General features: G+C 41.3%; 1 protein-coding gene across 1 annotated transcript in view; it reads left to right on the top strand.

Annotated features, from left to right (window-relative positions):
• Positions 1-14,958, top strand: part of SEZ6L (seizure related 6 homolog like) — a 248,393-nt gene that overhangs the window by 153,555 nt on the left and 79,880 nt on the right. Inside the window, exons 5-7 of the mRNA XM_069081915.1 lie at positions 1,385-1,570; positions 7,273-7,438; positions 12,632-12,798. Coding sequence (XP_068938016.1) covers positions 1,385-1,570; positions 7,273-7,438; positions 12,632-12,798 — 519 coding nt within the window. The remainder of the gene's footprint in view (positions 1-1,384; positions 1,571-7,272; positions 7,439-12,631; positions 12,799-14,958) is intronic.

The following is a 14,958-nucleotide window of genomic DNA, read 5'->3' as shown; positions in this document are numbered from 1 at the left end:
TAGTACTTGGAAATAAATAGAATTCTCCTGATGAGGGAAGGACAATGAGATTCTTAGGTCTCTAATCTTATATACTAAGAAGGACATCTGTGCTGTTTTTACATAGAACATTACAGCTACAATTGGTCTCAGAGAACATCTGGTCCTACCCACTAATTTAATATGTAATTTGTGTCCCAGAACCTATAAACCAGGAACCAAGTTTAATCTCTTGGGGCTTGTCACATAATCATGTTCATTGGTCCATTTCTCCACCCAAGGTTTCCCCTGGAAATATTAAAATTCTGCAGTTTACTAGGCCTCCATAACAAATAGAACTATGTTGCAAGCAGTCATGCTAACAGAACATTAAATATATAGGATAACTTTTTTTAAAGAACCAGGAATAGGAATTTGGCCTCCCAAGGTGACCACTTTGAAGTGATGAGAACTAAATTTGTCTTGATCTTGTTAAACAATCTCACTACTCTGTGATGATATGTGGCTATTTCTTTTCTTGGAGCTAAGATATCAACTAAGAGAGGCTTATTTCCTCCACTGATAACTCCTAGGAGCTTTCAGTGTTAGAAAAATGCTGAAAGGTAGGATGGTGTAGTAGATAATGATGAGCTTGGAAGTGGGTTCAAATTCTACCCCTGGCCCTCACTAGCTTTTTGATCCTGGTGGCTGTTGTCCTTCATTCTCGAAGAGGATCAAATACATCACTATGTTTGAGTCAAGTTATTATGTGTCCAACTGTGACTGATCAGATCAATATGAGCTTGAAAAGTTCAAATTGTTCATGTGAACATTTGGGGTGGATTCTCTAAATCTGTGCATCTGACATTTCTTTTGAGTTCCTTCAATTCTGCTTTGTTCATAGAGCACAGCACCTTCTCTGATGTGGGTATGCCAATCACTCAACCACTCTAAGTCTTAGTCAACACTCTAGGCAAGCATTCTTAACCAATTTCGTACCATGAAGCTTTTGGCAATCTGATGAAGCCAATAGTTCCATTCTCAGATGAATTCCTTCAAATGCATAAAATAAAATACATAACACTACGAAGGAAACCAATTCTATTTAAAGTCAGATATATATGATATACACATATAGATATATTTAAAGCCCAAAGTTCCTGGACACCAGATGAAGAACCTCTGCCAAAGGCTATTACTTATAGACAATTGTAATCTGCATCAATGAAGGAAGCTCCCACACTGGGACTTCCTACAAAAATTTCAAGTCAAGGAATATGATGAAATTCCACACTCTGTGGTTCCCATGAGACATTATTCTTCTTCATTAGCACAAATTGGATTTCAGGATTTGAGATGAGTTCTTTGTGGTTGGTTTTATTTTTTTCATCTTGCAAAGGGAAGTGTTCGCTGTGTTTATTTATAGCCTTCATGCTGAGCTGCAGCTTCCCCCGGAGGCCTGCTTTTGGAGATGTCACAGTGATGGACCTGCATTCAGGAGGGCTTGCTCATTTCCACTGCTATCTGGGGTACGAACTGCAAGGTGCAAAGACACTGACTTGCATCAATGCCTCCAAACCTCACTGGAGCAGCCAGGAGCCCATCTGCTCAGGTACAGTCTACAAAGGCAGACCGAGGGAGGCTCATGCAATTGGATGGGGGTATCCAAGTCAGGGCCTTGTCCTCACCTCTCCCATCTTGGATCTCAGAACCCCAGGGGAAGATAGGAGTATGGAATATGGTTCTCCAAGGAAGAGAGGGAGAAGGGCAGGATCCTTCATAGAACAACAGAATTGTAGGTTTCAGAGCTAGGAGGTAATTCAATGGCATATAGTTTGACCCATTATCTAAGTCAAGTCAACAAGCATTTGCTAAGTGTTTACTATGTGTCAGGCACTGTGTTAAGTGATGAGGAGACAAAAAAAGCAAAAACAGTCCCTGCCCTTAAGAAGGTTATATAATAATTGGAAATACAATACATACATGCCTAGATACATACAAGATCTATGCAGGATATATGGAAGGCAATCTGAAAACAGAAAGCACTAGTAACTGGGTGAAGGTGGAGGGACCTAGAAAAGTCTTCTGCATCGTAACATACTGAACAAGTGGTCATATAGTTTCTCCTTGAAAACTTCCAATGAGAGGAAACTCATTGTCCCCAGAGACTGGTTTTAGTTCACGCTAATTGTTAGATATTTACCCCCCAGGAGTCAATGGAGAGCAAAGATAAATGTTTCAGAAGCTTCTGACCTTCTGTCTCAGAAGGCAGTCTTGTACAGTAGGGAGATGATTGGTCTCAAGTCAGAGGTCCTAGGTTCAAATCCCAACTCTGACACTATCCAATGACTTTGGGCAAGTGATGTAACATCTCTGGGCCTCAGCTTGTTCATCTATCAAATGAGGGGATAGATAGGCTCTGAGGTCACTCCAGCACAAAATCTATGATTCTGTGATCTCTGTGGTCCTAGGTCTCTATAATCACTCTACACAACAGGAGAAAGCAGAAGGATAAAAATAATAGCTCCTCTGGTCCACACAGCATTGGACACTTTCCAAGACCCTTTCATATTCATTATCCAATGTGTTTCCCACAACCACTACTGAGAAGTATACAAGGCAGGTATTTCTGTGTTTTTAACAGATAAAGAAACTGAGGTCCAGGGAGGGGAGTAACTTAGGAAAGATTTCCCAATCATTTGGGGGCAGAGTTAAGTCTAGACCTTGGGCCTCCTGACTCATCTTGCTATCCTATCTCTTTTTAACACAACCATAAAACCATAGAACCCATCACAGTCCAGCTGTGTGATATTAGTCCAAGTATATTCCTCAGGCATTTTCCAAATGTGAGTCACTACCAATCTCATGTAGTTGGGAAGAGAATTAGTTAAAATAATGGATGTTAAAACATCTTAGAAAACTGATGGGTTCTCTAAGAATAACATGTGGTATGATTGTTTGTGTTAATCACAATTTCTTTCTAGATGTGGGGGATTTAATTGCCCTCAGACACCAAGTTAAAACATAACAAATTGAGCTTGGGAAACTTAGATGGTGGCAATTAAGTGAGAAGAGGGACAGAATTCCAGAATCTTAGAGCTGGAAGGGACCCCAGGTATCATCCCATTCATACCTAAGCAAGAATTATTTTTCCAACCACTCTGACAACATGGTAATCCAGCCTTTTTCTTAAAGTGTTCATTAAGGTCTAGTCCACCATCTCCAAAGGCAGCCCATTTCGCTTCTGGAAGGCTTCAATGATTAGGAATGTTATCCTTATATAGTTCCTCTTTATCTGGTATGAGTCAACCCACATTGTAGCAGGTGGTGGCTCTCTATTCCCCATTTTCTCATGGGAACTCATTCTTTGTTCCTTTGGCTCATTTCCTCTCAAACTATCTTCAAGCTGGGAAATCTTAGAATTATCCAAAGGAAATCAATCACTAATATTCAATTAACAATAATAAAAACATTTACTTAATCACATAATATTTACATAGCACTTTACGTATAAACCTTAATCATACTTTTCCACCAATGTACATAGTGTCTGTGAAGAGAACGAACACATACTTTGGGTCCCAGGGTAATTAACAAGGGGCATCCATGGGGAATATATGTGACCAGGGCACCTCACAACTCTAGAACTATAGGCTTCCATATCCTCTTTCTGTCTCAGGAGCTGTCCATAAAAAATCTTTCATGAGCATAGCTTCTGGGTAGAACAGGTGCTTCCATTGCTAAACTGGGCTGACCCAAGTTGTGCTAGATTAACACTTCACTAGGCATAGTAGCTAACTTGGAGAATTCAATCTTCTGGGTTGTTTCTCTGTTTCCTACTTCTAAGCTATTTTACTGCTCAGCAGGATTTACCCCCCTTGACAGCATCTGTAGTATCCATCACTTCTAGATTTGGGCCTACTGATACCTTTAGCTAAAGTGGTGTTATTCTCTTTTAGGAAAAAGGCAGAAATCCTTAAAATAATATTGCCAAAAAGCCTCTCAGATTCTATTAATTTATCAGGATTATTCTCCACCTCTCAACAAACACAGGTGCAATTCGGAAAATTATCTTCTGTCTTCTCTTTTCTATTCTATTCACTTGTCCTCCTTCTTTTCCTCCTCTTTTTCCTCCATTCCTCCACATCCTTCATCTTTCTTTTCTCATTCTTGACAACAATTAAAAAGAGAAAAGCATGTTCTCTCCACTCCTCCTCCCCTTTCTCTCCTCTGCCATCCTTCTTGTCAGCAACAAATACAAAAGAAAACAAAATATATCTTCTCAACTATTTCTTCCCCTCAGCTGCAAGTTGGCAGTTGAGTGATCAAAGTATATCCTTTCCAGCCTATTATATGCAAATCAGCAACTGCTGTCTCTAAACATCAGCAACTAATTTCTTCAGAACTCTAAGACAGATTTATAGTCCAGACAAGTAAACTGCCCAGAGTCATCCTCCTTACATTTATGTAAATCCTAACTGTGTTCTTCCACAACTTCTCCCCATGTCTCCTAGACTCTTCCCTCTCCACATGACACCCCTTCAGATACCTGGAGAGATATACCATATCCCACTCCATCCCCAAGTCTTATCTCCTAAGGACTAACTATCCTCAATCTTTTCAACTGATCCTGATTTGATTCCTAATAAGGTGGAAGTGGAGCTGATGTTTGCCTCAGGTTTTCGTTGGCTTTTGGAATCCACTTTTTCTTATTCTTTGTCTCCCTCTCTCTCCCCATCTCTTTATTCTCCTCATTCTCCTTTTCTTTCTCCTTCTCTCACCCTTTCCCTCTCCTTCCCCTTCTCTTTCTCTTTATAATAATAATAATTAGCACTTACATGGTACTTTGAGATTTACAAAGCACTTTACACACATTTGATTTTATTTTCTTTCTCATTCTTTTCCATTTACCTCTCTCTCATTCTTCTCCCTCTCCTCCTCCTCCTCTCTCTTTCTTTATTCCTATTTATTTTTTCTTATCCTTTCTCCCTCTCTCCTCTCTCTCCTCCCTTTTTCTCTCCTTTTCCTTTTCCCTCTCATCTTCCTTTTCCTTCTCCCTCTTCTCTTTCTTTTTCATATTCCTTTTCTTTCTCATTCTCCCCCTTCCCCTGCTTCCCCCTTTTCTTTGCCTTCTCCTTCTCTCACTTTGTCTTTCTCCTTTTCCTCTTTCTTCTTTAGAAAATAACATTTAGTCCTGGTTAAGCCTCCCACATTCGTTTTTATATCCATGCTAAATCAGAGAAGAATTAAACCCAAATTGTTGCTAAGCAAGACTGTTGAAAAGCTATGACCAGTAAATAAGAGCTGAACAGAATCATCAGTTGATTTAATAAGGCAAGCAATGAAATCCTGACACCAAGGGGAGGTGGGGCCAACCTTTTGGAAGAAAGTGGCTTGATCCTGACCTTGCCAGGGTCTTGCTGGGAATGGGATTCCCATCCCCCAGTCCTTCGAATCTACAGCATTAGAAAAGACTCTCTAGGAGTTGTCTTCTTTTGGAAGAGCATTAAAAATAAATATCAAGATTATAAGATGGAGGGCTGTGAGCTGAATGTCCCCTCCCATCTTACAGGGGAGGCAACTGAGGCCCAGAGAAGGGAAAAGTCGAGATTTGTCCAAAGTTACACACCTAGCAAGTGACAGGGCCAGAATTGAAATTCCAAAAGCTAATGTAATCTTAGGCTGCCTAAGAGGGACATAGCCTCCAAAAACAAAGAAGCAATATTCCATCCATACTGGGCTTGGGTCAGACCATAACCGGGGTGCTATGTTTAGCTCTGTCACCCTTTATAAAAGATGTCAAGAAGCTGGAGCACATCCACAAGCAGGTCACTCAGTCAGTCAACGAGCATTTATTAAGGCCTGTTATGTGTCAGGCACTGTGCTAAGTGTTGGTCAGGACGGTGGAGGGTCTTAAGTCTCCACCTTCCCTTTGACCCCCAATTTATCTCATGTCTACTTTGCATGTCTTTCATATATATCTATGTGTGTATACATATGTGTGTAGGAGATAGCTATATATGGGAGAAGCAGCATGATGGAATGAATAGGATATAGGTCTTCAAGGCAGGAAAACCTGGGTTCAAATCCAGCTGAGTCACTATCTGCCTGACTCTGGACAAGTCACTTGATCTCTCTGGGACTCATTTTCTTCATCTGTGAAATAAGGGGGTTGTATATGGCACTGTGACAGTTGGCTGGCACAGTGGATAGAGTGAAAGGCCTAAAGCCAAGAAGACGCATCTTCCTGAGTTCAAATCTGGCCTCAGACACTTACTAGCTGTGTGACCCTGGACAAGTCATTTCTCCCCATTTGCCTCAGTTTCCTCATCTGTAAAATGAGCTGGAGAAGGAAATGACAACCCACTCCAGTATCTCTGCCAAGAAAACCCCAAATGGAGTCATGGAAAGTCAGAAATGATTGAGAACCACAAAAACATATGTCAGTCTCTAAGGTCCCTTTTGACACTAGATCAATGATCCTACATGCACCTTGTCTCTCATCAGAATGTCAGCTTCTTGAGGACAGGACTTCTTTCACTTTTGTCTTTGTCTTTTAGCTTTCTCTCCCCCAACACCTACCATACCTCCTGGGACATAGTGGATGCTTAATAAATGCTTCTTGATTGGTTGATTAAATTATTATAAGAATTAATGGAAGAAACTAAGAACATTTAACCTGGTGAAGAAAAGTCACAAGGAAGATTCTATAGCTTTCTTAAAGCATTTGAGAGGCTAGAATGGTTTTTGCACACAAGAGGAAGGAGTGAAAAGAGGCAGATTTAGGCTTGTTATTAGGAAAACTTTCCTGACAATTCAAGCTGTGCCAAAGAAGAAGAGGCTGGTTTGAGAGGTGGTGAGCTTTCCGTCTTGGAGAGTCTTCAAGGAGAATCTGGATAACCACACTTCAAGGACTTTATAGTGGGGATTCCTTTGGGTAGCAGTGTAGATTGGATGCAGGTGAGATCTCTGACAATTCTCAGATTCTTCCACCCTATGACTGAGTGAAGCCAATTCCTCTAATGTCCAACCAGCTTCTTTCCATCAGTTTTCCCATTCCCAGGGGATTGTCTTGTTCATGTTCCTGACTCAGGATGGGTCAGTCATACTAAAAAGAGAGGTCAGGCTGCAGATCACTTGTTTTCCTTCTGTCCTTTCCCCCTTGTGGTCCTAAAAAAGCATAAAGAATACAGATGCTAGGTGGTTCCCCAGTCCTTACCCAAGGTGAAAACATTGCGGGGAAAGGGGAAGAAGCATCCCTAACTTTTTCTCTCTGCCTCTCCTCATTGTCTGTTTCCTATTCTTTGGGCCCAGCTCCCTGTGGAGGGATTGTCCACAATGCCACCATTGGCAGAGTTCTTTCACCCAGCTACCCTGGGAACAGCAATGGAAGTCAAGTCTGTGTGTGGACCATCGAGGCACCAGAAGGCCAGAAACTACACCTACACTTTGAGAGGCTCTCCCTGAGTGAGAAGGACAGGTAAGACCCTCAGAAACTAAGAAACTACCCAGTTCCTGTCCTATCCCCTCTCTCTAGACCTCAGACCTTCAGTCAGTCATTCCAAAGAACCACGAATACCAAGGCTGGGAGACATCTTACAACAGGAAATGTCAGGGCAGGAAGGGGCTTTAGCACATAGGACATAGAATTTCCAGGCCAGAACAGACCTTGGAGATCATCTGAATGTTGTGTTCTTAATCGTTATTATGTCATGGACCCCTTTGTCAGTCTCTGGACCGCTTCTCAGAATCATGTTTTTAAACACATAAAATTAAATACATAGGGTTACACATGAAACCAAAGGCTAATCAAAATAAAGATATAATTTTTCCCATCAACCCAATGAACCCCCTTAAATTTGTCTGTGCACCCCAGGCCAAGAATCCCTGGTCTAGACCTACTTCTTTTTCGGGTAGGGAAATTGAGGCCCATATTGCCCAAATGACTTGAAACATACCACAGAGTGAATTAAAGTCAGGCCCAGGACTATAAGATAGGTTTCCTGACTCCCCATTCAGTATTCTCTCTACTGCCCCACACAGCACCCCAAGAAATGCCCAGAAAATACAGCGCAGCATTCCAGTGTGGTTACCAATGTTTGTGTTTCAGTAACATTAGAAATTCAGTCTGGCAACAGATAATAAACCTCATTTATGAGACACAGTAAAAATCAAAGGATAAAATGCCTGTTTATGACTTCATAAAAGAGACTTATCTAGTTGGTGAATTGTGTTTTTTTTCCTTTTTCATAATGTCTTAAAAATGCAAAGCCTGGCCAAGACCCAGCCTTCAAACAGTTTTTAATAATAGTAAAAAAAAATACCTCAAATTTGATGAGCACATTTCTCTTCATTTTAAATTAACATTTTATTGATGCCTTTTGTTTTTATATCAGTCATTTTCAGATATATCACTCCATCCACCCACCCAGACAATAAGTCTTCCCCTTGTAACAAAGAAAAAAGAGTTATGGAAGCCACTAACATAGAGACCACAGCTGATGGTATATGCAACATGATGCACCCATACTCCCCCACATCTCCAGGGAATGGAGAAAAGTGGCCCATTCTTTGTAGCACATTTTTTTCTTACTTATATTGATAACTTTGGTGATATATACAGTTCACTTTAGCATATGTCCCTCCCTTCTCCAGTGTGAAAAAGAAAGATGAAAATGTAAAGATGAAAGGAGAGATTTGGCAAAACCAAAACCAAACAAGATTTTAGCCATGCCTGTTGATGTATGCAAAATATTGCGTATCCCTGTTTCCCCACCTCTACAAAGAAGGGAGGGAAGTATGTTTTTTCAGCTCTTCTCCAGAAGCAACCTTCAAGCTATTTTTTTCCTTGCCATGGTCCTATAGTGGCATTTTTGCCCCCTTTTCAGAATAAGGAAGTAGAAGCCAAGAGGGGCATGTGGTTTGTGTGAGGTCACCCAGTGGGGCAATTACAGAGCTGGGAATAAAGCCTAGGTTTCCTGACTCCCCACCTAGTACCCTTTCAATGGAAGGAGCAGCAGCAGACCTTTTTTTCTAGGTCAAACAACACAAGATTCAATTTAATTCAATTTAAAAAGCATTTATTAAGCTCCAGTTATTTGTCAGGTACTGTACTAGGTACTGTACCACTGTACTTAAGACCAAAAAGAAGGAGTCCCTGCCTTCAATGATCTTGTGTTTTTGTAGGGATATAATCAGAGACCCTATGATGTCTCAGAGCTTGGTGTTGCAGTCTGTATGAATTCCTTGATGCTTGAATCCTCCAAAGATCCTTTATCAGAGGAAAAAAGTATAGAAAGGGGACAGGCAAGTCACCCTGCACTGATCAGGGCTGCTTGAGATACTTCTCCCACCATCAAGAAATGAGGGTCATTTGTGAGCATTGGGAGGGAGAGGGTTGGCACAGTCACGTGCAGATGGAACTTCTCTGTCTTTCTACTGCTCCACAGAATCATAGATTTATGTCTGGAAGGGAACTTAGAAGTCATCCAGTCAAATTCCTTCATTTAACAGGTGAGGAAACTGAGGCTCATAGAGGTTATGTGATTTGCCCAGGGTCCAACAGCTAGTGTCTGAGGCAGGATTCAAACCCAGCTCTTCCTGACTCCAAGTCCAACACTATCTACTACACAACACTGCCTTTTGTTCCTCCATTCTCTGAGACTCCAGTATGGTCCTCTGATGCTTCCCATCACTGGGCCCAGATCACAGAGGGGATTCTCTTTGAATATCAGAACATTTACAGAACTAAGCTTCAGGCCCTTAAGGTATCATCAAGGGGGCATAGTGGATTTAGCATTAGATTTGGAGTCAGAAAGACCTGAGTTCAAATCCTGTCCAAGACACAGTTGTGCCCCCGAGCAATCACTCAGACTTAGCTTCCTCATCTGTAAATGAGAGGGTTGGATTCAATGGTCTCTAAGATCTCTTCCAGCACTTAATCTATTATCCTAAAACAACATTGTTTAAAAGAAAGAAATACTGGATTTGGAGTCAGAAAGACCTGGGTTCAAAACCCCCCTGTGGTACTAATTGTGTCGCAATGAGCACATCACTTAAACTCTCTGAGCTTCTGATGTGTTTACATCACCTCAATTTCCCCCTGTGACCTACCCGCTCTGGCCTCTCAAAGATATTTCCCTTAAAATAAAGAATATTTTTTTTAAAAGAAAAAGAGGAATAAGAGAAGAAAAATTCCACAAAATAGAGCAATACATAAACCAAAAATGACACCATATGCAATGTTCTGCACCCTTCCCTCCTTCCCCCAACCACCTTTGCAAATGAGTGGGGGAAGGGTCTTCCCAAAGCCCTTCTTTGAGGCCAACCTTGTTCTTTATCATTTTTAACATCTGTTTTCATTTATTTTATAATGGCCGTTCTTTCCACTTGCATCAAGATCATTTTGGGTCCCTTGTTTTCTTGGCTCTGCTTACTTCACTTTGCATCAGTTAACGTGTCTTCCCATGCTTTTCTGTATTTGACCCATTCATCATTTCTCACAGCACAATAATATTCCATTACATTCATGTATCACAATTTGTTCAGCCATTCCCCAGTTGATGGGTGTCTACTTTATTTCCAATTCTTCTCTACTGCAAAAAAAAAAAACTATTGTAAATATTTTGGTGTACATGGAGGCTTTCTTTTTATTGATGACTTCCTTGGGCATAAGCCTAGCTGTTGAAATCCCTGGATTACAGGGTATGAACATTTTAGTCACTTTATTTGCATAATTCCAAATTGTTTTCCCAAATGGTTGTATTAATTCACCACTCCCTCAGCGACTCACTAGCACACCTATCTTCCCATCACCCCTCCAACATAGACTATGTCATCTCTTATCATCTTTGCCAATTTGTTGGATATGAAGGAAAACCTCCGGGCTGTTTTGACTTTCATTTTTCTTATTATTGGTGATTTATAGCATTCTTTTATATGGTTGTTAAGTTTTCATTTTTTTCTTTTGAAAACTTTATATCTTTGGACCACTTATCTATTGGGGAATGACTTTTGCTTAGCTAGACAGATAGATGATTGGGTAGACAGAGAGACAAATACATAGACAGAAGGATGATTGGATATACAGACAGAGAGAGATATACACGTACACATATCTGTGCATGTATGTATACATACAGTATGTGTGTGTGTGTATATATATATGTGTGTGTGTAATTATCTATCTCAGATACTAACCCTTTGAGAAATTTGATGCAAAGATTCTTTCCAAATTTTATCTTTTCCCTATTTCTGCAGAAGACTTTCCAAGCTGGTGCTATGCCAATAACCAATACTGTAACCAATGAAATTATGATAATTTCCCAGAACTTCCTCTCCCCACTATTTTGGTCTCATCCTCAGCTCCCCTTTCTCCTCTTGAGTCCCTTTACCATTGATTATTCCAAGCTGTATTGAATTTATCCTGTGCGTTCCCCCCAGAGTCTTTAAACTAAATGGCTTCTAAAGCTTTCTCTCCATTCAAGGCCATAATTCTTCTCATTCATTCCAGGACACTTTTTTTAACTACTCCTTTGCTTTTAGTATTTTCCACACGCTTGCTGCATTTTGCTGCATAGTTTGAAAATTATCTCCAGAGTCCTGACATTTTAGGGGTTTGGGGACTCACTGCCAGACTGTGGGCACTTGGTAGAAAATTGAGAGACTCCTAGAGCCTCAGTGACTTTAATGTGCCCTGTAAAAAAGGACACTAAACATCAAAGTAAAAATGAGTTGTAGAGGCAGAAGCATGTGTTTTCTCTTAGTAGCCCTGCCCAGATCATTAACCTAGGGGATTAGGACACTCAGACCAGCCCCTGTGACCTGGAGAGAGGGGAAGGGAAGCAGAGAACTTTAATTGTTCATCTCTTCCTCAGTGACTCAGGAAGACATCATCTGGGAGAAAAAGAGGTGGTTTTATCAGAAGGGAAGGCAAGGGAAGAATTAATGTCCTTATCAACTAAAAAAAATCAAAGCCATCTAGTGCTGCAAGATGGTCTAGAGACCATCTACTACAATGATCTCATTTTACAGATGAGGAAATTGAGACCCAAAGATATCTTTGTCCAAGGACACACTGCATTAGGCATCAGGGGAAGAATCCTAGGATCATAGACCTAGAGCTGCAAATAAACTCAGAGACCTTCTAGTCCAATCCCCTTCATTTTACAGGAAAGGAAACTGAGGCACAGGGTGGGATAAGTGACTTGTGCAAGATCACACAAGCAGTAATCATTAAAGGTGATATCTAAACCCCAATCCTCTGACATTATATCATACTACCCCTCACATGAGGGATATTATAATGTGATAGAACATCAAATTTTTTTTAATGATTCAGTTCCAAAAAATTTAAATAAAAAAGTGATTGGTTTGACACCAAGGAAAGTGTTCGAGGTCTGGCATGAGACGATTCAAATCCTGGATCTTCTCTGTGACCTTGGGTGAGTCACTCTCCTCCTGGGCCTCAGTTTCCTTCTTGAAAAAAAAATGGAGCTATTGAGCATCTAACGTCCCTTCTAGCTCTCCAGGTATGATATTTTGAGCCTGTGTTAAGTGTTTTGGTGGTCTCTGAGGAGAGATATTCATGCCCACTAGTTGGGCTATGAACAAAATGAATGGGAAATTCTTTCTCTCTTCTGCTTTTCCTTACTTTCTCTCCCTGGGCCTCTAGGATGGTTGTCTACAGTGGCCGGACCAACAGGTCGACTGTCCTCTATGATTCCTTCCAAACGGAGAATGTTCCCTTCGAGGGCCTGCTGAGTGAAGGGTCTACCATCCGGATCTACTTCATGGCTGAAGAGGCCAGGGCCTCCACAGTCTTCAACATTCGATTTGAAGGTGACCTCCCAGCCCCCTAGGGAGGAGTTCAAGGGGTAGAGTATGGCTGTCTACGAGGCTTTCAGGCCCTAGATCTCAGAACAGGACATGTGAGGAAAAGCAGATGGGAGGAGGTACGGGGTGAAGGGAGGGCACTCTCAGGAGGAATTTATCCTTGGAGATTTTAGTGCATTGTGAAAACTGGGGCTAAGCTAGAATTTCCTCTTTCAAATGAGGAATAAGTCTTCCTTTTTAAAAGATTTTTCTTTTTGCTTTTTGGAGAGAGGAAGGTAGGGCAATTGGGGTTAAGTGACTTGCCCAAGGTCACACATCTAGTTTTGTGTTAAGTGTCTGAGGCCAAATTTGAACTCAGGTCCTCCCGACTCCAGGGCCGGCGCTCTATTCACTGCACCACCTAGCTGCCCCCCACCTTTTATTTAAGATTTTTCAAGGAGTAAGTCTTGAAAATGAATCCCTGGCTTTCATCTTTGGTAAGAGTTCATCAGCCTTCTCCAAACAGGTCCATTTCATTCTCCAGGTGACTTTGTCACTGGGCATAGTTTCCAACCCAAGCCTTCCAGTTAGAAAAAGAAAATACCCTCATTTTTCTCTGGGAGTCAGTTCAATTTAATCTAATTCAGTTTGGTGGTAATAATTATCATTATAATGACAATAATAACAATAACCAAGATTTATGTAGAACTTTCATGTTTACAAAGCACTTTACAGTTCACTCATTTGACCCTCACAATAATCCTAGGAGGTAGATACTGTTATTACCCCTATTTTACAGATGAGGAAACTGAGGCTGAGAGTTTAAGTGACTTACCTAGGTTTGTAGAAATAGGTGTCTGACACGGGATTTGAACTCAGCTGCTGTACCAAGGAATTGAGTGGCTATCTACTGTACAACCTAGCTAAGCAATAAGATCTACCTTCTGTATTCCAGGTACCATGCTAGGCACTGGCGAGCCAAAGACAAAAACAAAACTATCCCTGCTCTCAAAAAGTTTACATTCTGCTTGGGGGAAAGTGTATTTAAGGGAAGGCCAAAAAAGACAAAAGCTGTCTTACCATCAGATTTAGAGCTGGAAGGAACCTGAAAGATTATATCTAGACCAAATCCTTCATTTTACAACTCAGGAAACTGAGGTCTAAAGAAGGCAAGTGGCTCACCCAAGGCCACACAGGTAGTTACTGGCAAACCTAATCTTCGTACTCAGTTTCTCTGATTCCACAGCCAGGGCGCACTTTATTGCAGCATCTTGATTTCTTTGCTTGTACTTAGGGGTACATTTTCTCTAGACAGAGAGCAGAAAGCACAGCTCTGGAAGGATAGGAGGGAGTAAAGGAATATTTGTTGGAGACAAGACGAGAAAGGGAGATATGAGTGTTCCCAGTGAAATCTGGTCATTATCAATCCAAGTTAAAAATGAGGTTTGGTGATAATCCAGTCCAGTGGAAAAAGGAACATATTGGAGTCAGAGTATTCTCATTTGCTATGGGGATTCTGAGAGGAGCCAATTACCTTCCCTGGGCCTCAGTTTCCTCATCTATAGAATAAGGAAGTTGGACCAGATGGCCAGAGAGGCTCCTTCCAGATCTAGATCTCAGATATTCTGACTGCCCAATGTCACACAGATGTGCACCTTGATCTTCCTGACTCCAGAGCTCTGGCTTTGCCCAGTGTCACACAGATGTGCATCTTGGTCTTCCTGACTCCAGAGCTCTGGCTTTGCCCAATGTCACACAGATGTGCATCTTGGTCTTCCTGACTAACTCCAGAGCTCTGGCTTTGCCCAATGTCACACAGATGTGCACCTTGGTCTTCCTGACTAACTCCAGAGCTCTGGCTTTGCCCAATGTCACACAGATGTGCATCTTGATCTTCCTGACTCCAGAGCTCTAGCTCCAATGATTTATGTTACAGATAGGGAAACTGAGATTTGGACCTAGGAAATTATCTGCTCAAGGTCACATGGTTAGTAGCAGAGGTGGGATTCAGGTCCAAGTCTTCTGATACCATGGAGAAGTTCAATGTCATGGTATATTCCTAACCCAGAAACCCCAGAGGAAGTCTGAGGAAATGTCATGGACAGTATACCTATGAAGCCAAGGAGACTTAAGTTCAAATCCTGTCTCAGATACTTATTAGCTGTGTGACCTTGGACAAGTCACTTA

Source organism: Petaurus breviceps, unplaced genomic scaffold (assembly GCF_028583685.1).
Source record: "Petaurus breviceps papuanus isolate PSGF00001 unplaced genomic scaffold, PetGlider_PUasm1.0 99, whole genome shotgun sequence".
Lineage (NCBI taxonomy): Eukaryota > Metazoa > Chordata > Mammalia > Diprotodontia > Petauridae > Petaurus > Petaurus breviceps.
The sequence above is the reverse complement of the archived record's forward strand: the minus strand, read 5'-3'. Positions and strand labels throughout refer to the sequence as shown.